Consider the following 27,474-nt stretch of genomic DNA (forward strand, 5'->3'; position numbering starts at 1 on the left):
GTCCCTTGCTTAAGTGGTTTGACTCTATAGAGGGCCAGGGAATGGCAGTCTGTGGGATTTCTGAGCCCCCAAAGCCTCAACAAATTGAGTCTCCTATATCTGGAATCCCATAACCTGAAATACTCCAAAATCCGAAATCATCCTCACAGGTGGCTGAGACAGTGACACCTTTGCTTTCTGGTGGCTCAAAGTGCACAAACTTTGTTTCATGCCCCAAATTATTTTAAAATATTGTGTATAAAATTGATTTCAGGCTACGTGTACAAGGTGTATACCAAACATACATGGATTTCATGTTTAGGTTTGGGATCCATTTCCAGGATATCTCATTCTAGATATGCAAATATTCCAAAGTCCATTTTAAAAAAATCTCAAATACTTCTGTTATCAGACATTTTGAATGAGGGAGACTTGACATGTACTTGCCAATTTTTAGCACTTGTGGTTGATTTAGCCATTTGAAGTATCTTAAACACTGGAGAGCCAGCATTATATAGGAGTTTGAGTGTTAGATTAGGACTCCTGGAGACCAGAGTTCCCCACTTAACCATGGAAACCTACTAGGACAGGTCACACTATCTCAGCCCTTGCAGAAAACCAGTGGCAAATCTTGCCAAGAAAATCCTATAATAGGGCCATCATAGGTTAGAGCTGACATCAAGGCACTTAACAAGAAAACAGATACTGTCCTCAATCCAACACCTTCTTAGTGTGGCATAAATGCCCACATTTGGGCATATGCTACAGCAGCACTATGCAATCCCCATTGTGCAACACATGTCAGTGACTGGGCTCCAGTGTGCAATGCACAGAGCACAGCTACAGTGCGAAGTATAAGATGCACAACCAAAATGGAAAGCATAGGATGCACAGTTGCACTGTGTAATCAACAATGCAAACTATAGGACACACAACCACCATTGTGGTAGCACAAAGTACAAAATTAGCCACCACAATGGAAAACATAGGATGCACAATTTTTTTAAATTACAATTTTATTATTATAATAAAAATTACAATAGTACAAATATAGACAAATCAAGAAACATACAATAGACATAACATGGACATGACATGACATTACAATTACAATAACATCTCAAAGACCCCTCTATTATTTATTCTCTATCTGAATCAGTCTTACCTAACATCTTACTTTATTGCTTTAAATTATATTTCTATCTGTATAAACTTCCTTACATATCTTTATCATCATAGGATGTACAATTGCAATGCATAATGAACAATGCAAACTACAGGATGCACAAGCACTATGCACAATTTGCAAAGATGAGGCACAGATGAGCATGCTGTATGCATCCCTTCCTCCTCTATATCAGCAGAAAACATCCATTGTGCAGTTGTGACTTTTTGGCTCTGTGTGTATACATAGAAAGAGAGACATAAGTGGGGTGTAGTGGTTTGTGTGTTGGACTACGACTCTGGAGACCAGGGTTCAAAACCCCACTCAGTCATGGAAACATACTGGGTGACTTCAGGCAAGTCACACACTATAGATTTTTGTGGGTTTTTCGGGCTCTGTGGCCATGTTCTAGAAGAATTTATTCCTCATGTTTCACCAGCATCTGTGGCTGGCATCTTCAGAGACAGATGATTTGCAACAAGGTGAAGATGCCAGCCACAGATGCTGATAAAACATGAGGAATAAACTCTTCTAGAACATGGTCACATAGCCTGAAAAACCCACCCAAAACTATGGATGCCGGCCATGAAAGCCTTCGACTTCACAAAAGTCGCACACTCTTGGCCTCAGAGGGAGGCAAAAGTAAACCCCTTCCAAACAAATCTTGCCAAGAAAACCCTGTGATAGGGTCACCTTAAGGTTGCCATAAGTTGGGAATGACTTGTAGGCTCACGACGACAACAACAACAACGCCTTTCATGGCTTATATCTGTGCATATGCCCCTAAGCGAATACTGTCCCTTGCCAAGTGTGGCAGTGACTCAACATCATTCAAATCCGGGTTGGAACTGTGGAAAAGATTTCCGCCTCAAGGCCAGAGTTTCCTTTTCCTTGCCCCGTTCCCCGTGAAGATCTGAGCAAAAGTCTAAAGCAATGATTCATCTCGGGTAAGCTCCATTGAGCATTTTCATATTTCATCACCGAACTCGCCTGGACCACTGTACCACACAGCTCAATTTCCTCTCCAACGTTGTTTCCGCTCTCTTCCCCTCTCCATTGTTTGCCAAGGAGAATCAAATCTAGATGTGCGGAGGAGAGAAACTATGTGATTCAGAATTTATTAGTTGCCTACAGAGTCCTGAGGTATTGACTGGCTCCAAGATCGATTACCACCCACCTTTGGCTCAGTTAGCCATTTTAAATAGAGAGAACTGAAGCTCTGTAGAAGAAAGGGGGAGTGCGGAAGATGCTGACGGCAGAAAACATGCCTCAGACAAGAGCAGCAGGAAACCAAGACAGGTGCAGCTTAGGAAAAAAGGAAAGAAAAGGGTGTATGGGTATGTTTGGATTTCCCTATAACATACTGGGCAATGAATGAGAGGGATAAAATAGCAGATTCTGTAAAGAAATATATGCAGAAGTGTTAAAAAATAACTCCAAAATGAGCAAAGGTTTCTAACAGCAACAGTAAACACTCTTAGGAGTTTATCACACTGGTTCTAATTTCGGCACTAAAGAGTGATTAAAGAGAGATTTCACCAATAAAGCGAAAATGACGAGTAATTGCACAAATGATGATCACACACAATTGTGCAAAATCCCCAAAGTAAAAAGATGTGCATTTATGCTTCTTTGTGACCGCTTTAATGGTGGGCTTTGTGTGACATCGTGTGAAATCGTTTCTGTGTAATTTTGTAATTTTTCCGGGATATTCACGGGATAAACTCCCAATCTCCTTCAAGTGATAAACTCCTTAAAAAGGATGATAAAATCTGCCTTCCCAGAGCAGAGCTGCTGTTGTGTTGTGAAATACAAGCCCACTGGGGCTAGAATCCTGTTGGTGACATAACTCAGAGTGATTCATGCACGTATATGTTTTGTTTCAGATCTTGTGCAAGGAACTATTCACTAGTTCTTGGCCCAAGATCCCAAACCTGCAAGGGTCTAGAATATTGTGTCCAGTTCTGGGCGCCACAATTCAGAAAGGACATTGAGAAACTGGAGCGTGTCCAAAGGAGGGCAACAAAAATGGTGAAGAGTCTGGAAACCATGCCCTATGAGGAACGACTTAGGGAGCTGGGGATGTTTAGCCTGGAGAAAAGAAGGTTAAGAGGTGATATGATAGCCCTGTTTAAATATTTGAAAGGATGTCATACTGAGGAGGGAGCAAGCTTGTTTTCTGCTGCTTCAGAGAACAGGACCCGGAACAATGGATGCAAGCTGCAGGAAAAGAGATTCCACTTGAACATTAGGAGGAACTTCCTGACAGTAAGGGCTGTTCGACAGTGGAATGCACTCCCTCGGAGGGTGATAGAGTCTCCTTCCTTGGAGGTCTTTAAACAGAGGCTGGATGGCCATCTGTCAGGGATGCTTTGAATTGGATTTCCTGCATGGCAGGGGGTTGGACTGGATGGCCCTAGTGGTCTCTTCCAACTCTATGATTCTATGATTCTATGATTCTATGATTCTATGCTGCTGTGGCTTTACTAGCTGGGCCCAGCTGCCGTCCAGGAAGAAAAATGAGGTTGCCCTCCTGAATTTCTGGAAGAGAAGCCTCATTTCTCTTCCTCTGGTGACTGGAGGCACTGACTGGTCACTTCCATTTTCCTCTCCTCTTAGTAAACTGCTCCAGCAGAGTCCCCAAGGCTTAATAGCTGCCTTGCAGGAGATGAGTGGCACAGAACTATGCATACTGAACATTATCGTCTGCATATAGAATCATAGAATTGTAGAGTTGGAAGAGACCACAAGGACCATCCAGTTCAACCCCCTGTCATGCAGGAACTCTCAGTCAAAGCATCCCCATTAACAGAAGGCCATCCAGCCTCTGCTTCAATACTTCCAAGGAAGGAGACTCCACTATAATCTCCGAAGAAGGAGCGTGTTCCACTGTCGAACAGCCTTTACTGTCAGGAAGTTCCTCCTAATGTTCAGGTGGAATCTCTTTTCCTGGAGCTTGCATCCATTGCTCCGGGTCCTAGTCTCTGGAGCAGCAGAACACAAGCTTGCTCCCTCCTCAGTATGACAACCCTTCAAGTATTTAAACAGGGCTATCATATCACCTCTTAACTTTCTCTTCTCCAGGCTAAACATCCCCAGCTCCCGAAGTCATTCCTCATAGGGCTTCATGGTTTCCAGACCCTTCACCATTTTAGTTGCCCTCCTTTGGACACAGTTTGGACACAGTTTCTCAGTGTCCTTTTTGAATTGTTTTGCCCAGAACTGGACACAATATTCCAGGTGGGGCCTGACCAAAGCAGAATACAGTGGCACTATTACTTCCCTTGATCGCGACACTATACTTCTATTGATGCAGCCTAAAATTGCATTGGCCTTTTTAGCTGCCAGTAGAGCATCTGAGGAAGCAGACAGAAGTCTACGAAAGCTCATGCTGCCAACTTCTTTCTTTCAGTTAGTCTCAAAGATGCTACAAGATCTCTCCACATACTTATCTAACTTGAAGCATCAATAGTTTCTACACCGGTAATGGATTCAGAATTTCTATACATTAAAACACATACATGCACACACTGGAGAATGGTATTGCAAATTTCGAAAAGTCAAATCTGGATATTTAACTATCTCATGGTTCACATATTGATTAAAACAGCAGGAAACCATTTGTTGGGATGCTTTGATTGAGAGTTCCAGCATGGCAGGGGGTTGGACTGGATGGCCCTTGGGGTCTCTTCCAACTCTACGATTCTAAATTAGGTGGCTTCTCATCAGAATGCAAACCAAACTTCCATCTCTATGGACACAGGGATAGTTTCTGAGCTTTCCCATATTCATAGGTAATGTCTGCATGGGTCAGGTTACTTTACAAGCATCCTGGAGTATCCAGGCCCTGGCACTACCCTAATTTCCACCATTTCCTGGGTTCTTCCATTCCAACACTGGGCACCTGTTGGCATGCCCACTCTGTTGTGCCTTCCCCCAGCACTAATGCCACTGCCACACAGCTTTCTCTGAGGTCAAGATGAATTGTGTGCAGCAGTGGCAGCAATGCCAAGTGGCACAGTAGGACACATTGGTAACAGTCAATCCAAAACAACTAGTGACTTTTTAAAGACTATTTTAACCAGGGTATATTCTAGTTTTGGTGCCGAATGTCTGGATATCATTTGGACTGTTTGCACCAGACTCCAGGATTGGACTCTGCATCATCTGGATTCTCCACCAAGAGGATGGAAGAAGGAGAGGCCATTTTCTTTGGCCCATGTAGACAGAGACTAGGTTCTTTTCCTCTGGTGCTTTGCTAGTGTGAAGGAACACATTCAATTTCATTCCTCTACATCAAGACTGGGAGTTGGGTTTTTATTTTTAGCCGTATTTTATCAATATATAGTTGTGCCTTAAAAGCTGGGAATGGCACAGTTTACAAAGGAACTGGAGGAACAGAAGGTTGAAGCCAACAGGGTATGCTCTGATTCTGGGATTAAGTGTCAAAAGTTTCCTAACTAAACTGGAACTCAGTGGAAAACAGGGCCGAATGATACCTGCAGCGGTTAAATGTCAGCACTGCAGCACAAGGTTGTGAGTTTGATCCCAGAGGGCTCTAAGGTTGACTCAGCCTTCCATCCTTTCGTAGATTGGCAAAATGAGTACCCAGCTTGTTGGGGGCAATTGGCTTACAGGTTGTAAACCTACTAGAGAGTGCTGAGTTCACTATGAAGCGGTATAGAAATGTAAATGCTAAATGCTAACATAAACAATGAAGGCCCCATTCCCATTTACAGATAAATCGGTGTGCGATCCAAATCAATGGACTGATTCGACAGCAGATCATGGTTCCCACTACATTTGCCCCAATCGCATTTTTTCCCCTCCAAAATAATCCACTTGTGGTTCACATTCAGGCATGAATCAGTTCAAAATGGACTCGCTCCAGCTGGATGAAGGACAAATTTACATCGATTCCGATCCGCTTGTGGTTCACACTTGCACGGAATCGATTTATCGAAAAAGAAGTGGGGAGAAAATCAGTGTCAAAAAGATGTGGGTTAAATGGGCCTAGTGTATGACCCTTCTTCTTGGAATTGCTTCACCAATTCGGAGTAAGTGGGAACCAGGGTCATTTGAACAGGTTCGAACCGAATCGGGATCTAGTTGAAAAAGTAGTGGGAATGAGGTTGAAGTGTCTAGAAGGAACAAGTTTTTCCTCTTTCCCAAATGTTTGGGCACCTTTTAACAATGGAGACAATCAATGGCAGAAGAAGAGGAGGGAATTTTTGTTTTAGAAAACTGGTTGGTCTTCCCTCCAGTCCTCTGCAATTCAATTCCCGTTCGATTATGGGGGCACCCTTAAATCCCAGCGGAGGGAAGGGTGGGCACTTTCTAATTGGGATGTAAATGTTGTTTGCCTTATCTATGGAGACCTGGTTCTCTCTGTTAATTAGCATGCGGTGAGATCATTTGGAAACGGTTGAGATAACGCCGTGGTCTGTTGAACAGGAAGGATGGCTGTTTTCATCATCAATGCATCAGTGAACACAGTTCCTTTCCAAGACGTGTGTGTGTGTGTGTGTGTGTGTGTGTGTGTGTTTATGGATGTGTTCTTTTCCTTCTTTAATTGAACAGCTTGCCTTGTCACATACAAGTAAACATTAATTCAGAGGGGTGGGGCGGATCCTTTGTTACAGAAGCTTTCACAACCCAGTAAAATCAGTCACTGGGTTTGTTTCATTTCAGCTTGCTTCTAACGTGATCCCATGCAGATCTTGAGATAGAAAGTACATGAGAAGCGAAGGTTTAGGGACACTTGATTACAATGTCATTTTCTATGTATTTAAGCCCTTTCTTTGACATGTCTTATACACACACACACACACACACACACACACACACACACGCAGCGAACATGGAAATGCAGGCAAGCACTCAGACATATGCTGCTAATCTGTTTCTTTATAGACTACATTTCCCCTTAATTTCCATTTAGGATCAATTATTACAAAACAATTTACATGATGTCACAAATGAACAGATCCAGAAGTGATGCAACTCAGAACAATCTCTCAAAATTAATATAAACCACCATAGTTCTTCTACCACTATAGCGCAACACAACTCACTTGAGATCAAGCCAGATACAATAAGTGCCGTTGTTGCTGTTGTTGTTGTAGTACGCCTTCAAGTCATTTATGATTTATGGCGACCCTAAGGCATACCTATCATGGGGTTTTCTTGGCAAGATTTGTTCAAAGGAGGTTTTCCATTGCCTTCCCCCAAAGCTGAGAAGATGTGACTTTCCCAAGGTCACCCAGTGGGTTTCCATAGCTGAACTGGGAATCAAACCTTGATCTTCAGAGTTTCAGTCCATACACCAGACTGGCTCTTTTTATTGAAGATCCTTTATTGTAGGGTAAAACGGGGGGGGGGGGGGGACACCACTTTTAACTGCCATGGCTCCATCCTACGGATTCCTGGGATTTGTAGTTTTGTGAGATAGCAGCATTCATTGGCAAAGAAGGCTAAAGACCTTGTAAAGCTACACATCCCAGGATCCCATAGGATGAGCTAGAACACTTAGAGCAGTGACAAACTGCATTATTTCTGCAGTAGAGATGCAGCATTTGATTCCTGTGTCCTCACTGTAGGATCTCCTCCACCATTTGTTTTATCCATTTATTTCATATCAAAATCCATAATTTTAGCCCCCAAACCTGACCTCGACTTATACATGAGATCGACTTATAGTCAAGTATATACAGTAGGCTAGAGGTTTGACAAAACCGGAATCTGTAGTTAGCAGAGGAGTTTATTGCTTATTGCAACGTACCAAGAAGAGAGGAGCATTCACAGATATAAAATTCAATGCCAGGCATGGAATTACCCCGCTCCTGCTCCTGAATAGAAAGGTAGGCCCTTTGACTTTGCAGAAACTTTCCCTCTCTGCCCTTTGGGAGATGAGAGTTGTAGATTCATACATGTGGACTCAGACACTGAGCAGGGGAATGTGAAAAGAGTGTGGGAAAGGGGTGATCTTTAAAGGAAAGCTTTTATTCTAAGCAAGCAGTCAACATCAGCAAAAGGCCAGAAGGCACAGAGAGACAAAAAAGGGAGACAAAGAGATTGCAAGTTTGGGGGCTGTGGCTATCTGCTTCACCTAAGAAAGTTTGGTTGTAGCTTGGACCAAGGGAGCACCTTCCTTCATGCATTACTTAGGAGGTAGTTACAAAGTGACAAACAGCTTAGATCATATGGAGTCTCCTCCTTTAGAGGTTGCTAAACAGGGGCTGGATGGGCAAATGTCATGGGTGCTTGGATTGTGTCTTCCTGCATGGCAAAGAGTTAGACCCTTTGGGGTCTCTTCCAACTCTGTGATTCTACAATTCTATACTCAGCCAAGGTTAAAAATAATGATAAGCCCTAATGCGACTAGCTGAACATTCCTATTCTACTCATGAAAACAGATGTTCTGGATCGCGGGTGTTTACGGAGTCTCTGACCCCCTTGATCCAAACTACAACCAAACTTTTTTAGGTGAAGCAGGTGGCCTCAACCCCAAACTTGCCATTTCTTTGTCTCCCTTTTCTCCCTTTTCTTTGTCTCTCTGTGCCTTGTGGCATCCCTAGGTTTTATAACATCTTACTTGGAAGCATCTTGAAGCTTATGCACTTATGCCCAACTGGTCATCCTCAGTGGGCAATTGCATCTCATGATCTTGGTTACTCTTCCATGATGCTGACTCCCAATAAATGCAACCAAAACCAAGCCGTCATTAACTATTTGTTTACCTGTAGTGTAGACAATAGCCCTTAGGTGTGTTGCCCAGATAATGAAACATTGTCAGCTCATATTCCAGCTTAGTAAAGTAATACATGAACATCTGAACTTTCTGTTATGGAAAAGAGTTGTTCCTGCTCTTATCAGAGATGCTTCCCTCCCCTGGCTTGGACTTGGGAGTTCCAAGGAAGCTCAAGAGGTACTGTTGTTGTTGTGTGCTTTCAAGTCATTTCTAATATATGGTGATCCCAAGGTGAACCTATCATGAGGTTTTCTGGGGCTGAGAGTGTATGACTTACCCAAGGTCACCCAGAGGGTTTCCATGGCCATGTTGGGAATCTTGTCCAGGGTTGTAATCGAATCCTCAAACCACTACACCGTGCTGTCTCCAAGAGGGCAACTGAAGTCTCTTGGTCTGAGCTAACCAACTCTACACATTTGCTTTTTCGACTGTATAACCAATTCTCTGCAATAGGTTTTCTACAGTATAATGCCAATTCCCCCCACATTTTATGGCACGCAACTCCTGACAACATCTGAAACTCAAAGGTACCCTGCAACCAGATGTGAAAGTTCAAGTTCTGCTCTAGCAGAACACCCCTCTCCTCCATGGATGTATTTAATCCATTTTCAAAGCGTCTAAGCTAAGTGACTCACTTTGTGGAGAGGAATGCCACACGGGTTTTGAGCCATAGTCCTATGCAGCCCCTGCCTTGTTAAATTTGATGCTGCTTTACTTTTGAAGAAGCACGCATCGGCTTGCTCTGGAAATTAATCTTCCATGAGCACCACCTCCAGTATTGTGTGAGAAGTTATTTCGCAGTGCGTTTGGCTAATCTATGAGCCTCTTTTAGATGCTGTCGTTAACAATGACACCATTGGAGAGTCTCTGTAGCAGAACGTGGGAATCATAAACCAACTAATTGTTGCTAATTGCGTGGGGTGTGTGGTTTTTTTATTTTATTTTAACGCTGTCTGTAGTTTGATTCAAATATGTTTGTGTTTCAGGGTGGTTATGCTGCCTACCGATATGCCCAGCCTACCACAGCCACCGCAGCTGCCTACAGTGACAGGTAAGATGCGATTTATTGCTGGGCACATACTTCACTTGGAGAGAGAGCTCTTGAAAATCCGCTTTCGTTATTGCCTCCAAGCTGTTTTCTTGCTATAGTCTGCAAGGTTGTATAGTGATGATCCATGATGAGCTGTTGTTGCACAGGCTAGTTGGTCAGCTGCACACAGCGCAATGCATAGAACAGGCAAACCATGTTTATTATTAACTAAGAGACTAGTGCAACTGGGTCACCATGGTCCTGAATGAGTCTTTCCTAAAATAGAAGACATTAAGGTATGGTTTCTGTTATCCCAGATGCATTGGGTTACAATGTCCATTATTTCCAGCATTAACTTTTCTGGGGAATGAGTCGCAGTCTAAAACATCTGGAGGCCACCAGCCTGGCAGAGCCTGCTCTCTCTGACAATGCTTTCATTTAACTTCATTGATTTACTTGGCTAGTGGCAAATAATAATAATAATAATAATAATAATAATAATTTTTACCCTGCTCCTCTGCGCAGCACAACCGGGACGGCTTACAACATTAAAACATATAATCCAATCCAAATGCCTGTTGAATCTAATTCTGAAATCAATGGAAATAAAAGATAGTCTGATTCAAATAAAATTGGACACTCACAGAACAGCGCGAAAGAATAAAGACATCAAGAGGAGACTTTGAGGTCTTTTCTTAGTCCATTTCCTTGTCCCCAAGGTATTTCATAGACCTTACTGAAACTCTGTTGGATGTTCGTGAAGACATGTCCGGTTCATACATTCAGAGGAACCCACAATACAGTACAAGCCCTGTATCTATGGGGAATATAGCCCCAGAGTTATGAGAATAGTGAACATCACAGTTAATAGTGAACCTTGTCTTTCTGGTCAAAGTTGGCCATAGAGTGACACTGTAAAAGTTCCAGATGCTTAGGTTGATGTTCTCTCTAGATATCTAGAGTATCTCCAGTGTCACTATGGTCAACATCCATGGTAGTTGTGCTGGAGGACCTCCAGATGCCTAAAGAGACCATATTTTTTCAGACGCAGGAAAGTGAAAGCAAGGATACCATGGATAGAGGGGTTGCACTGTAACACATCTTCCTAGATTGTGCCACTTAAGACTGTCTGTGGTTACATGTTCAAAGAACCTTTCCCAAGAAAACACATGCATGCATGAATAGAGACAAAGATCCTGAAAAACATATAGGCTGGATCCTTCTCCCAGACAAAACTGTCTACATATTTCTTTATTTATTTACTTATTTTCATTCGTATGCCGTCTTTCTCCCAAAACGTAGGGAGTTTGCTGGGCACGGCGATCAAAAATGTTATTTCTCCCTGACTGCTGCAAGTGGACAGTCTAGGAAAAACAGCCCTGTCACTTTCTTCTTCTAAATATACACTCCAGGCGTAGGGAAAGTGCAGCCCTCCAGATGTTGTCTCCAGCTGTTGCGACTCTCATCATTCCTAGACTGAGCAGCCAACAGCGAGGAAGGCTGAGAGCTGTTGAGAGCTGTCCAAAACACATTTGGAGGGCTACCCACCCCTAATATATACCTTAATTTGACCCACAGATGCTTTGGTTGAAGAGGAAGCTCCAAAATTCAGCTTCAAATTTTGCTTTGGATAAAATTAATTGAATTTAGAGCCCTGGGAAATGAACACAAGTGAGAGCACTGAAAGAGAGACACGGAGAGAACACTCCATATTTTGTATTGTTTTTAAGAAATGGGTCTCCCCAGAAATTCATCCAATAGCTTGTGCAAAATCGAAACCCCCAGATGCACTTTATATGTTGCTTTAGGTCAATGGTTCTCAACCTTTGGTCCTCTAGATTTTTGAGACTTCAACTCCCAGAATTCCCGAACAATAAGCATACCGACTGGGACTTCTGGGAAATGAAGTCCAAAACATCTGGAGGCCCAAAAGTTGAGAGCTACTGCTTTAGGTGATGATGGCTACACTGAGTTTGCCTTCTCACAAGGATTTATGTTAAGCACTTGAATGGATAAAATGAGATCAAGAACACATGCCAAGGTTTAGAAGAATTGCAAAAGCTCATACGGAGGATTTTAGTCCTTTATTTCTGGGCCACATCCCTCAAAGTTAGAATTCAGACTTCAGAACTGGGCAGCAAATTTAGCATTCATTTTCCTGGCTGCCAGGGAACAAAACCATAGTAACATATTGGTTGTTCTCAAACAGCAGAGAGCATAAATTTACTAGGTGAAATGCACATATATTTTTTTACATGTGGATCATTCTAAAGAGAACATTGGGACTCATGGGGAGCAATAACTCCAGTCGCAGTTTCACAAAAAGAACAATGTTGTTCCAGGAGGTAATTTCTTGTAACAGATAGGCACGAAAACAGAGAACATAATGTTATGTGTCAATTCGGTTTTGAAAACAGACACATGTTCCCCTGTGAATCTAAATAAGTGCCCAATAATTGTCCACCTATTTTCTAACTTGATACTTGAGGATGATCTAGAAAATGCAGAAGAATTGGCACTTAACCTATCAAGTAAGAAACTTGTTTCTTAAATAGATAACCTCTTAACAGAAATTTAGACTTATTTGGGTACCAAGAGCCTGAGATAGAGTTTGAAAATTCAAGGGACATTCATTCATTCATTCAACCTTTATTAGGCATATAACAACATTGAAATTTACAATAAAACTTCAGGACCATCATTATAAAATTTAAGCCATAATTTTGTTGCCTCCACCAGAAAATTGGGCATTAGCCTGGTAATATGTGGGTTCCGATCTTCCAATAAATCAATTCAAGGAACATACAGTGTTCAAGAAGATGGAAGAAGATTCTATTATGGAAATTTAGGAGGGGACTTTTAAAAACCCATGCATTGAACTTAGATATATTTCTGTGAAAACATGCTTATAATAGGATTCTAAAGAGCCAATGCTACTTACGTTTCTTCAGATGTGAACTCCGGTGCATTCAACAGGCATTATTCCCCATTCACTGCGCATGAGCTACTGGAGATGAAGCTCCCCTTGAGCTCAGTGGGTCTTCTAAACCAACATGCTTGGGACTGAACTCCATGTCACAATGATTTCAACAAGAGACCTAAACATGTCCTTCCTCCTCTCCCAGTACAGTCCCCTGTTACAACCGTGACATACTGGTGATGACTTGTAGCTAGAGCCAATCTGATGTCATTGAAACCAATCCATCTCAAGTCAAAGATGATCCTACCAAATGCCTGGCTGAGCTGAAAGTGAGGGAAATCAATTGGGAAAGAATGATAATTTGAATTTGAAAGTTAGAAAAGGGCAATAGGAGTGAAGGTGCCAAAAGCGGAGATTGAAAAGTCCTAGAGCTTTTCAAACTGTCTCAATGAATCGCCAGCAGAAAGAGAGGCCTCAATGACGTTGGGCACAAATATGAAATGTATGCTTCTGTTCCTCAAGTAAGAGGACTATGATTTAGGCAAGATGGAGCCAACGAAGGAGGGTTTTGTTTTGGTAGATTTTAAAAAGTGCTTTTCATGGATCTGGTTCTTAAGGCGACCTACTCTGTATATAGAACAATGAATGAATGTTGAACTGCTCTGCATGCATAATTGCCTTCCCAATGTGCTTATTATTTGGGCAATGAAGAAACAAATACATGTTTGGTGACCAAAAATTCAATTTGCATGAGCTGGCTGAGGCATGCTGTGTCTGACAGGTAAGAAAGTTCAACTTTCTTTTTGTTCTGACGTTTAGATTAGTTCTGTCACTCCAGTCCTTCGCTGTTTGTGCCTGATAACACAACTGGAGCTTGGTTCTGTTTTTGTTTTGATGCCTCTCCTACTTAGGATGGCCGGTTGTACAGAAAGCAATGCAGTAGTTCTCATTTCATTTCCACAAAGGTGTGTCATTGGCATGTGTCAGCTAAAACAGATGTTCCTCCAGGAATTTGCAGTGCTATATATAAAAAAGGGCGACAGTCGACCAGGTTTTAAACTGAAACACAAAGGACAATCATTTAGAGTCAGTCCATCAGAGAAGGAAAGGAAGTTCCCTGTAAACTTTGAATTTGGTACTTGGTTCTTGGCATATATTCTTTGGCTTGTTAGGTATCCATTCCAAGGGGTTGACATGTATTGTTACAAAGAAGAGCTGTGTAGGTTTGCATGAGCTCAATGTTCTGAACTACTTGCACATATGTGGCCCCTGTAAATTCACATTATAACCCTCCTCTATCCCCTGGTAGAAGTTGCAGTGACTTTGGTACCATAAACAATATAGGTAATGCAAGTCCACCTGAGCTTCTTCCAGTAATATTGGGTATTTTGCTTGAATTGAGATGTCTTCATACAGACTTACATTCAAGGACAGAAACCCAATAGAATAAGATGAGCAGTGCAATGGAGAGACAGTGGTGGCTAGTGGCTCTGAAGTCAGTAGGATGAGGCATCCATAAAAGGTATATCCAAGGTGCTGAACCTATTTTTGCAGATAGGACTTAGCACCTAGGTTGACCCAAAACGTGAGGTGGATTCCCACCTAACCCAGGATCCATAAGTGTCCATTGCAGGAGAGGCATAGGGAAGACTTGCTGAACTAGAACTTGATGGCTTTCTTGGAAGAAGATTGCAAGAGAAGCAATTTAGCCAGCAAAGTTGCTGCAGCACCTGCTTCACACGACAGCGGGAGAATACAATGATTTGTGGGATCCCTTCTGAATCCTGCTTTCCACTAATGCAGCGGTTCCCAACCTGGGGGTCATGACCCCTTTGGGGGTCGAATGACCCTTTCACAGGGGTTGCCTAAGACCATCAGAAAACACATATTTCGATGGTCTTAGGAACCAAGATGCTGCAATTTTATGGTTGGGGGTCACCACAACATGAGGAACTGTATTAAAGAGTCATGGCATTAGAAAGGTTGAGAACCACTGCACTAGTGTGTGGTGTAGGATGGCATTAGATGTAATGCTTACTTAAGTAATGCAGGACGCTTGGTAGGTGTAACTAATTTATTAGCCATAACAGCTAAGGCAATGTTCCATATTGTTTTCCTCCAGTAAGAATCAGTACAGTGCATATACAGGCTACGTATCAAGTGACTGGATTTAAATTGTGGTTTCACTGCTCATGTATAGAGCTTCAGGCATGCAGGTGTTTCTGCCATGCTTTTTGGTGCTGGGGATTCGAAATCATCATTTGATGAAAGGGGCCTTCTTTGATTTGCATCAGAAAACCACACAACCCTCTGCTTTTGTGGAACACCACACTCCGTTTTTGCATCTGGAGCAGCTTGGGAGGTTGACATTTCTAGGCCAACTTTGAGTCAGACCCAAGGTTTGGTGACTTCCAATCTTCTGATTTTGCTACAGCAGAATTGCACCATTTTCTCTGGAAGGACATACTGTATTTCCCCATTCCAAATTGCATAGAAGGCCTGAGTGCTGGATTGTAGGCTTATTCTCAGGAAAGGCATTTCAGTTTGGCCAATTTTCGAATACAGTTTGGAATGCTGAGTTGCAAATCTGCCCCACTCAGCTATTTTAACTAGATAGCAAACATGCTAGATCCTCATGACATTTCAGTGTGCAAAGGTAGATGTATTCTGTTCACAATGGCTTAGTTGTGAAGGCCTAGTCACCCATTGTGCTCCATTTCAAAAATTCTCTCCAGTTACTATTACCTTGCAAAAATATTTTGTTGTCCCTCTTCATGCATTGTTCCTGTAGAATGTCAAGATAACTTACCTCTTCACAAAGGTGTTTTACTTCTCCCCAACCACACTTTAGCAAGGTTAAATCCCTTCCACTCCAAATTCAGAAGCGCTTTTTGTCATTCCCATCCTTCTGCCATGGTCCTTGCATCAGCAATTTCCATTTCAAGTTCCCTTTGTGTTCAGGTTCACCACCACTCAGCCTTAGAGTCTATTTTCAGCTTTCATTCTTAACTGATGTCAGGCTTTTTGTTCAAAGTGGCCTCCATGGGGTTACCAGATCCATTCAGCTCTAGCAAGCTTAATGTCTCCAGTGCCTTCATATCATGCCTAGGGAACGTGTGGCGTGAATCCCCATCTACTGTGAGAATAGCTGCCCTTGAAGCATACCAACTGAAGAGCTTCAGTGCATTTCAAGACAAGGTTGAAAAATGTTCTGGAGGAAATATAGTGGGGAATCTGACCTTCCTCCTCCAAGGAGGAACCTCCAAATTTTGGTTCATGTTTTGATGATAATTCTAGGTACAACCGGCTTCATTGGTCTGGTGGAGGTGGACAGCTTAGAACCAATTGAGCTTCCTCCCGCTTCCTATTGACATAGATAAGCCATCATCTTCACTGATAGTTGGTAGTTGCAGTATCAGCATGGTGGTAAATCCACTCTTCTTGTTCCTCTGAACTGGAGCATTATTGACACCTAACCCACTGGGTGACTTTGGGTAAGTCATATGCTCTGAGCCTTAGGGACATGCAATGGTAAAACTCCTCTGAATAAATCTTGCCAAAAAAGCCCCATGATAGGTTCACCTTAGGGGCACCATAGGTTGGAAAGAACTTGAAGACACAACACAGACATACACAGACACACGGAGAAAGATACTAGAACGATCCAGTCACAGGATCATAGAATTGTAATCGTTAGAAAGGACTATAAGGCCCATCTGGTCCAACTACCTGCCCACAAAAGATGACCACCCAACCTCTATTTAAAGATCACCAAAAAAGGAAGGTCCACCACCCTCTGAGACAAGTCTATTCCATTGCAAAACAGGTCTTACCACCGGGAAGTTCTTTCTATCATGTCGCTGCAATTTATTTTCTTGCAATTTGAGTCCATCTGTTCATGCCTTAAACTCTGCCGCAGCTTGAAGCAAGCTTGCTCCATCTCCAACATGTTTCTTCCAGCTTTAGGATGCACATGTGCAAGGCATATCCATGGTGTTGGATCCCTACAGGTTTGGGTCCTTTAAAATTCAGAGAGAAACCCAGAGCAGATCCACCAACTCATTGGCATGGGAGTGACAAGCCTCAGTTGTTCCTTAGGCCTTAGGTGAGATGCAGCTGATCTGAAGTCGCATCCTTTGTTCGTCTCCTCTTCCATCTTTCACATTGGTCCATTCATTTCAAGAGTAACCCCGCCATCCAATTCAGAGAAGTCATACTGTTACTAGAATAACTTTTAGAAGGTGCACAACTTGGAGAGTGTGTACTTTTCACCAAACTAGCAGTCCTGCTCAACCAACAACACAATGAGATTTTCCCTGACCCAGCAGTTCAGGTTATAGCAATGCCACCGTTACATTCCCCTCACCTTTCTTTATGATAAAATAGGTTCGGCATACTAAATTTCGAAGATACACTCTTTAGGGATAATTAGAATTGCAATAACGCCAGCGTTGTTGCATAATTGTAGGTATTTTAAGTGGATTTGGTTTGTTTGAGTATTATTTAGTGCCGCAGTTTGAAACGTGTTTGTCCCCAGCTGAATAAAGATTTCGAGGGTTAGCTGGAAATCTATAAAATTTTAATTGCTTTTCTCTCTGGGGGAAATTATAAAACTACTTTTAATAAGTAACCCTATGCAAATACGACTTTGTGGATATGGAAACTTCATGCAAACATAGATACCTCAAATTATGTTTTAGTTGCAAACTGGTTGATTCGATTTATTAACTTTTTAATGATTTCTTTCCCCCCTACTAAAAGAAACATTTAGATTTTGCCTCGGAATAAATTAGTTTCTCCATTCCCTGTAGATATGGGTCCTTTATTAATTGTAAGATGGCAAAACTTGCGTCAATTGCTAACTCTGCATCTAAGTGAAGTACCAGTTTAAAACAGTTTGTATCTTTCCTTTGCAAATCACTCCTCCCTTGCTATAAAGTCCTTTGCTATAAATGAGTATTATTTATCCAGTCGCACGAATGAATTATTTTTTCCTCCAGTCAACATTAATATCATTTTATAATTGTTTTACAACAACCAGGGAAATATAGAGAGACTTATGTGCATACGTTTATACGGACACACGCAAAACCTCTTCAAATGAAATTATTTGAGATTAAGATACGATTGACTTTTAAAACAACCACCACAATAGTTTATTGCTGGGTTATAAATCACAAACATAGAGAGGTTTTCTTTGGAGAGAGTAATCAGACTGGATGTATAGTAGTTGGATATTTAAATAGGTGGTTAAAGGCGAGACTGTCAAATGTGAATAAACCACAGAATTATGATAGCTATTGTAACACATTGGTTGCAGATATATCCAAATGTTATCCTGGTTTGTCCTGGTTGGAAATATTGTTGAATACAAGGATGTCATAGCCGGGAAATAAAGACAGGACTTAGAGGTGACAAACCCTGAAATAGATGTTTGTTTTAGTTAATAAGTGCCATCAAGTCAACTTCAGCCTAGATCATCATTAAAGAAAGAAGAGGCAATTGCTATGTAAAAACCATCCAAAAATGAATTTAGCACCACTATGGTAGGATGATGCTCTGAGAATTAGTCCACCACTCCCCTGTTATGAATGGTTTTTGCACTTCATTAGATTCAAAGTAACTTTCCAGGCTTTGACAATGACTGATGAACAAATCATTTTTTGCAAACTCTATCTTTCGTTTCACAAACAACATGAGTGACAACAAGAATAGATGTGGTGAAATACACATTTGCAGGGGATCAGGGCCCAAATTAAATTTGTTCAGATGTCCCTTTTCATGTAAATGACAAATGTCTATGACTTTACTATAGTATGATCTTTTTGCACAGGTGTCCCTAAATCTGGTTGTCAACCCCAACTAGAGTAGACCAATTGAATCAATGGACCCTATATAAGTGCAGGCTTTCCAGATTCCTGTTGGTTCATTGGGTCTGCTCTGCTGAGGGCTAAAGATTTAGGTCCTGATATTTACCCATCACCACCACCATCAAAAAACTAAAATCTTCTTTTTCGTTTCATACCACAGTAAGGAATGCAGCTGAAGACTTCTCTGTCTCCTCCATAGCTTGAATTGTTAGGAAGATAGGAGATACTGTAGTGTGAATGCTATTGTTTAAGCCCATTTAGAGAAGAGCCAGTCAACACATATTTAATTTTTATTGATCTGTTGGATCTACTCTAGTATGAAGTAACAAATGGACTAAGGCCTGTAGTCCCCAGCAAGAGCGCCCAAACACAAATATAGTTGTTGCAGGAACAAGTAATTGTCAAGCAATGCATCCACCTCCTTGAAGAATGAATGAGTTTTCTTCCTGCTGGGATGTACTGTCAAAGTGATGGGAAGGCGAGATGTTCTTTCCAAGCTAGAGGAAACAGGCAAGAAGGCACAAATACTCTAGATCTCATGTGTTTCCTCCTCCGGAATCAGTGTGAGATCCGATCCTGTTAGAAAACGGGCCAAGCTTTCCAGTGTTGGTCTTCATGGTGTTAAACCAGCATCGGCATGGCGGTGGAGTGTATTGTCACATTTGTCATCTGCATGATCACAAGGTGTGTTGCTAGACCGTACGTAACGCTGTTCCTGGATTTCAATGGATCCATCACATCAGCTCACTGAATGGCTTGCTTGACTTGAGTGCCAAGGCTGAACTCCTTCACATTGACCCTCTCCTCTCTTGTGTTTTTCCTGACTTGATTTGTTTAATATTATATTGGAATAAGGCAATGTACCTTCCTTGCATAAATCATAAATATGTATGGGATTGGGGGGAGGCAAGTGGGAGACACTATGTACATCGTCATATGCCGTCATATCAACAGTGTTCTCACCAAGAATGTTTCCACAGGGCATAACCATGATGCTAGCATTGTAATGGTGGTGGGACCAACCTATGGAACCTGGGCATTTTTAGTTCTGTGCTATAGTTCAGGGATGCGTGTTAGAGGATTCCCAACCCTTTGTTTGACGTTGTTATGTACCATCAAGTTGGTTGGACTTAAGATGACACAATGAATGAGAGACCTCCAAGAGCCCCAGTCAGCGACAGCCCTACTCATGTCTAGCAAACTAAGGACAATGGGTTCTTTCTGTAAAATTCATCAGTCTGTAAAATCTAAATCCTTCACCAAACATAGGATGGAGCCATGGCGGTTAAAGAGGTGTCAAGCTGCTATAGTGGTTAGGTGTGACTTGGTAAAAACTGGGGAGAAAATACATGTTGAGTAAGGAGCTATTCAATCATTTCTGTCTGGAGCAAGGCAGAGAGGAACTCATGCATCTGTCAAATGCTAGATATCACTTGAAAATTCATCAACAGGATAACTGGTGCTAGCTTATGGCCATTTCTATGGATTTTCTTTCTCCCTGCCCCAGACAGAGTTGCAAAACCATAATTACTGCATTTATATCGCAACTTAGTTCCACGATGGAGCTTGAGAAAGTGTGCCATAGCTTTCCTTGAGGGTTCCCTTCCAGGCTGTGCACAAGCCTGGATCTTCATGTAAGTTGTTGTTTCCTGTGCCTTCAGAGTAGACATTTGGACGGTAGCCCTTGGAGTGTAGAAGGTACATAGAACTGAACAACTTGATTGCTAAGAAGGACCATAAGAATTTCTGCAAGCCAGCATCAGTTATGTTTCTGTTAAGGTGACAATTGTGGTTTTTAAAAACAGTGTAGAACAGTGGTCCTCTAGGTGTTTGACTTTGACTCTCAGAATCCCAAAGTGCAGGAAATCACAATCAAAACGTTCCTGACAAATGGCTATCTGGCCTCTGCTTAAAGACCTCCAAAGAAGGAGACTTCACCACTTTCTTAGGGAGTGTGTTCCACTGTCGAACAGCCCTTACTGTCAGGAAGTTCCTCCTAATGTTGAGGTGGAATCTCTTTTCCTGGCGCTTACATCCATTGCTCTGGGTCCTAGTCTCTGGAGCAGCAGAAAACAAGCTTGCTCCCTCCTCAATATGACATCCCTTCAAGTATTTAAACAGGGCTATCATATCACCTTTTAACCTTCTCTTCTACAGACTAAACATCCCCAGCTCCCTAAGTCTTTCCTCATAGGGCTTTATTGTTTCCAGGCCCTTCACCATTTTGGGTGGCCCTCCTTTGGACACGCTCCGATTTTCCAACATCCTTTTGGGGCTCAGGAGTTTTTATAGAAAAGAAAAGAAACCTCTCATTTGATGGATTCACAAGTAAAAAATGTGCTTGCAGGTTAAAAATATCTTTGCAGGAGATGCTTTTATACTTTGATGTATTTTTAATCCCAAATATATCAATACCTCCCAGGGTCTTGCTGCTCAGAATTAGATCCCTTTTCTGGTTTCAAACAAGAAAGAGAAAGAGAACCACAATCGAGAATTCATAACTTCACTTGGCAAGAAGCAAAGTGTTCCTTTCTCGGGATTTCCCAAATAATTTGCTCACAGGAAACTTACCTAGAGCAAAAAATGAGTAGATTTCAGGCTTCTGGGATCTCGTTCAATAATAAGAATAATAGAATCCTGAATCCATCAACCAAAATGTGGTCCAACACACTAAAAATACTATAAAACTTGAATCCTGAGTCCCGCCTACCAGAGTGCATTTTAAAGAGCAATGTTCAAAGTTAGTGTCTGCAACAGGTGTGTATATTTATCCCTTTGTTTCTTTGAGTTCATGGACATTAAACTGTTATAGTTGCAATCTGCAACTTAAAGTTGTTATGACCCAGAAGGACGTTGTGCCATTTCTCTTTGAATGAACTCTTTTCATGAACTGCGTTTGTTGCTTTGTGCCTTTCCATGTTTGAGTGAGGATTCAAACCCTGGTCTCCCAAAGTCGTAGATCCAGAGTAGATTCAGCACACACTATCCTTATTTGTATTATATTTCACTGGTGAAAAGACGGATGTTGTTAAATGCAGAGTCAAAAAGTCCAGTATTATAGGTGAATGGACTGTAATAATTACATATTTTATCTCTTGCAAGATAGCTGCAACCTTCATTCAGCAGCAACAGCACAGTTGAAATGGAAGCTCTCCAGTAGCAGAGCTGCTAAGCATTCAAGGCCTGGATATATATGTCAGTCAGATTCAGAAACAAAAGGAATACTGGCAAATAATACTTCTATCCCTATACTGTGTGCATTGTGTTCTATATACTGTGGGCTATTTACCTATACAAAAAGGAGCCAGCATGGTGTAGTGATCTGAGTGTTAGACGAAAACTCTGGAGACTGGGGTTCGATTCCCTGCTCAGCCATGGAAACTACTGGATGACTTTGGGTGAATCATACACTCTCCAACCTAGAAAACTCCATGATCAATTCATCCTAGGATCACCATAGGCTGGAGATGACTTGAAGGCATGCAACCACCACAATATATACACAAGTACACCTGTCCCTCCATATTCACTATGGTTAGGGGCACAAGACACCCATGAATCTGGAAAAACTGCAAATAACAAAAACACCATGACTTTACCTGAGAGGACACCTCTCTAGGAATCTCTAGGTCCTCCAGGGAAACTCTGTTGTCAGACACTGAACATAGAACTGCGCCGGAGGAGCTCCAAATGCCTAGTAGAGTATTATCTCTAGGAATCTCTAGGTCCTTCAGTGCAATGTTTAGTTAAAGTTGACCATAGAGTTGCACTGCAGGACTTAGATATTCCTAGAGAGAACATATTAATCATATCCATGAATAGTCAAATCTGCAAATATCAAAACTGCAAATATGGAGGGATGAGTGGCCTTTGTTGCTGGCATCCTATTCCCAACATACACTGGCGCATGTTGGTCTATACATGCAGAGTTTTTCTTTTGGACAATGAGCAATGGTCATGTCCACATGGCAGCAGTTATCCTTGTGAAAGAGTTGCACATGTGGAACCATGTAGTGCATCAAAGTATGCAGAGTAGGTTAGGAATGCACATTATCCTCCATGCATTGCCTTTGCACAAGGTGCATTGCAATTGCAACATGGGTTGATAGCCAGGCACATTTTGTGTAGCATGATTTTCTCAGATTGATGTTGTTGTTTTCCTTTTGGAAATGTAACAACAGAGAGGCAGTCTTCTTTTATGGACCGTAATAACGCCCATATGAAGTCTCTAGCTCTTGGAGCACAGCTTTGATATTGAGATGAAGCATATGGAACTAAAAGATAGGATTCTACCACCTCCCAAATATCTCCCAAAAAACAGTTCTTCATCCATTATTGGACTGTATTCCACTATACCAGACACTAATGTAACTGTGGGAGATGTGCAATTATAAAGGAACTGGATGTTTCAGATAACAAAACATGCATTAATTCAACTCAGTCACCCACAAGGAATGGATATAGTGGTTTTTTAGATTTGGAAAGGCATTTCCAATCATCATTTATATAAATCTTTCCTTTCCTGCATTCGGATTTGATAGCCAAAGGAAGGCTGGTCCCAACTGACTAAAGAGTTAAAAGCAGTGACAATTTTTTTTGCAAGGATGCATACCTATTTTCTATAGGCACTGTTATATACTTACCAATGGTATATATATATATATATATAGAGAGAGAGAGAGAGACCCTTTTAAAAAATAGGGCATTGCTACTTCAGAGGTGTCTTCGGTGCATACCGAGGCAGTTGTCAGTGTGTTTTGCTGAGTTTTGAATAAGAATTGCCGCCAGCGCACGTTATCTTGGGCGCACAGCCAACAAGAGAATTGTTTGCATGTCCCCGTGTCCTATAGACATGAGGTTGTGACATGGGATTGTCTCTGTACACGGCACTCTTTTTGTGATGAATGTTCGGCAGTGTGTTACCATGCAGCTATAGACACCCAGCCATCCTGTGCATCCAAGATAAGATATTTTATAAAAACGGGTATCAAAAAGAGTGGAAGGAAAGGGAAATGCCTGGGCATGCACCGAGAATATCTTCAAACGGTGGCAGTTAGCATGTGCTTTTTTCATCTGCATGCGCCAGGAATTAATTCATTTATTTGTGCTATAAATCGCCATGGGGGGGGGGGGGGGGAGTCACTTATTTTTCCAGATCATTTATCATGGTTTTTTTTTTAACATTCTGCTAAAAATATATGCAAAATACATGATGGTTTTGTATCTGGTTCATTCATTCATGTACGCAAGTCCGTTCGCCGACGACGGAACACAATCCTGAGTGCTGATCTTGCATGTTGGAATGAACCAATACAAACCAAATGGCATCCTAGAGTTGGGATATCATTTAATGGGCACCTCAGAAACAATGTCCCCACAGAGAATGGGTTCACACATGGAAGCATTAAATGGATGTACACAACGATGTCCATGGTATATCTGCAGTCGTTTTTGTTTGCAGGATGCTGAAAGTGACCCTGTGCAAGCAATGAGATTATACCTTTTCGCTGGGTCGGGTGTTGAAGTTGGCATTGTTGGGCATCTGCCACAGCTCATAACCCAAAGAAGAGGGCCACTGTTATCTCTAAGGGATCATAGACCCCATTCCTCTGTTACTCCTTCTCCTCTTACATGTTGCTGGATGTTCACAACCCTTTTCTTTTGTGTGAGAGTAATGAGAACATGAAGAAGAAGAGGCAGCCTCGACTGGCCATGTCCTCTCCTTCTACATAAAAATCATGCCCAGGTGGAAAGGACAAGATGATGGTCGGTGTCCAGAATAGCCAGAAGCTGGGCCTTCTCAGAGATGGAAACCATAAAGGAATCTTTCTCCAACATCTAGAACTGACATTAAGACTGGCATCAAGCTGGGAGTGTTTTGGTTGCATATCCTTGCATGGGGTGCCTTCCAACTCTATGATTACTACTCAGAGATTTGAACACAGGCCACTTACTTTACCAGAGCAGGTTGCCATTATCCAGATCCAATCTTCTGATGGCTGAGAGCATGCCTTCTTTCCCCACTCATGTAGCCATGCAGCTGGACATCTGTGTGTTGGGAAATAAGTCCAGATTACCTGGCTGATTCCTAGATAGAAACTCAACAAAGTGGACACTGGGGAAAACATGCTTAAAAGTACTGTTCTCCCTTGTGGATGTGTAGGACAATCAGAGATGGAACATGTGGGCAAAGGGAGGAGATACAGGAAAGAAGAAGAAGGGTTGGAAGAGAGAAATACAGTTTAGTAAGAGGTATTGCTTGCCTCGAAAGAAGGCCCAATAAAGTGCCAGAGGATGGCTGCAACTTGGCAAAATGGCCGTCACTAGCCAACTGCGAAATTTAGAGGACATCAAGTCATCTGTTGACTTAAGGCAACCCCATGAATTCCCTAGGGTTTTCTTAAGAAAGGAATACTCAGAGGTGATTTTGCCAGTTCCTTTCTCCACATACACATACTTAAAACACGTGTAAGAGGCTTCTGGCCATGATTTCAGTAGTGAACAAACTCAGGGTGTTGCAAAGAAATCCCTGCTAATGTCATCCGTTTTACCACATGGCAGGAGATCTCACACAGGAACATTGGCAGACAATGAATGGCAATCCAGACTACATGGATTACAAACCAAGGAGCATTTCAACATCAGTGGCAGGTGGTTGGCAGCAAGCATCTAGAAGCTCTTCTTAGCTTCTCAGAGAGATAGAGAAATCTGCCATTCCTGACAGTATGGCTCAGCGTTCCAGCACTTCAGGACCCTTAGCAACTGATTCTTGAAGTTCAGCTCAAGGCCTGTATATGAGCAACAAAGAAAACCCAGAAAAGGATCATCAGAAGACGAACCAAAGCAACCTCCCAAGTTTTTATAGTTGAGTTGGTTTAGTGGTGCAATCTAATTTATGTATTTAATGTGCATCTTAACTTTGTTCCATGGGACTCAAGGCTGTTTTTGGAAAAAATATAGAAAGTTTACATACAGAAGGCCTTGAAGAAGTTACTTTGGGGACTGTCCTAATATGAGGATGCTGGGCATCGGAGCTCAGAAAAGTCCCAAGCTCTGTAGTCAGAACATTGGTTCAGCTGCCTAATACAGGTTGAGTCTTCCTTATCTGGAATTCTGAAATCCAAACTACTCCAAAATCTAAAATTATCTATATGGGTGGCTGATATCATGACATCTTTGCATTCTGCTGGTTCAGTGGACACAGATTTTGTTTCACAGACAAAGTTATATTAATTAATTGCACTTGTAGCCCACCTTTCTTCCAAAATCGAAGGTGCCTTACAATTAGGTATAAAATTACCTTCAAGCTGTGTGCATAAATTGCATATGAAGCATTGATTGTCTGCAAGGTATCTCATTATGTACATGAAAATAACTGTATATACTCATGTATAAGTCTAGAAATTTAGGTTAAAACAATTGAACCAAAAAACCTGAATCGACTAATCCATGGGTCAATGTAAGTACTGCACTATATATATGTAGGAGCCCTGGTGGCGCAGTGGTTAAATGCCTGTACTGCAGCCATTCACTCAAAGCCACAAGGTTGCGAGTTCAAGACCAGCAAAAGGGCCCCAGCTCGACTCAGGCTTGCATCCTTCCGAGGTCGCTAAAATGAGTACCCAGACTGTTGGGGGCAAATTAGCTTACTTGCTAATTAGCTTACTTGCTGTTCACCGCTATGATCTTTGGAATAGCGGTATATAAATAAAACAAATTATTATTATTATTATGTATATATCACCACCCCCTGGTGAAAGACAAGAGTTTAATCGGAAGGAGTGACCCCCTTCTACTCTCTCATTCACTGGTATTTTTTTCCTTTGCTTCTTCCTTTAACTCAGTGGTTCCCAACCTGTGGGTCGGGACCCCTTTGGGGGTCAAATGATCGCCTAAGACCATTGGAAAACACCTATTTAATTACAGTTATGAAGTAGCAATGAAGATAATCTCATAGGTTTGGGTCACCACAACATGAGGAACTGTATTAAAGGGTCGCTGCATTAGGAAGGTTGGGAACCACTGCTTTATATCCTTTACATCCTACGTTTTACCCTCGATTTATCCATGGGTCATATCAAAATCCATCATTTTGTCCTCAAAACCTGCCCGCGACTTATACACGAGTTCGACTTATAGTCGAGTGTATACGGTTTCCAAAATCTGAGAAGAAACCATTCTATTCCAAGCATTTCGGATAAAGGAGACTCAACCTGGATTGGCACCATTGCTTGGCAGGACTTTCTAAATAGGATATGAACCTGCCTTCTGCACATGGGTCCCACCTCAAGTCATGGCACATAACTTGCCAGACTTGCTGAGCATGATCAGGATTAATTTATTTCCCAGTGAGGCATGTTTGGTTTTTTTAAATTGCATTTTGGGATGTCTTTGTGAAAAACCTTCTTTCCACAATAAATGTTGTTGTTTTCATTGTAGGTTTTGTTTGTTTTGCTCAGGAAATGTTGCACAGACCTCTGCATGAAGTCTGCACAAAATATGCTTGAGATTGACAAAGCCACTTTCTTTTTTGCAAGCAGATCTTATATATTTATTTGGGGGTTAAAGTGTGTTGAACTGCAAAATGTCACAGCAATTGACTGTTTCCTCAGCCAGATGTTTTGGTGATGTGTCCTTCTTCTAACTGAGAATGGGTGATTTTGTGCATGTCCTGTGCATCCTTTCTAAACTGTTCTCTGGATCTGAAGCATGTTTGGTTTTTCCCAACTCAATTGCTAGCCATAGTCCATCGAGATTATC

The 27,474-nt window shown here is 41.8% G+C and overlaps 1 protein-coding gene across 11 annotated transcripts in view; it reads left to right on the forward strand.

Moving 5' to 3' along the window:
* The window catches only part of RBFOX1 (RNA binding fox-1 homolog 1), a 1,300,148-nt gene that overhangs the window by 1,242,472 nt on the left and 30,202 nt on the right, over positions 1–27,474 (forward strand). For all 11 annotated transcript variants that reach the window (XR_016282484.1, XM_089540301.1, XM_089540299.1 and 8 more), the window contains one exon: positions 9,881–9,945. Coding sequence is in view for 10 of the 11 variants with exons in the window: in XM_089540301.1 (XP_089396427.1) it covers positions 9,881–9,945 (65 nt within the window). In the remaining variant the exon portion in view is untranslated. The remainder of the gene's footprint in view (positions 1–9,880; positions 9,946–27,474) is intronic.

This window comes from Sceloporus occidentalis, unplaced genomic scaffold (genome assembly GCF_023333645.1).
Source record: "Sceloporus occidentalis isolate IW3139 unplaced genomic scaffold, rSceOcc1.0.p SCAF_10, whole genome shotgun sequence".
NCBI classification, from domain to species: domain Eukaryota; kingdom Metazoa; phylum Chordata; class Lepidosauria; order Squamata; family Phrynosomatidae; genus Sceloporus; species Sceloporus occidentalis.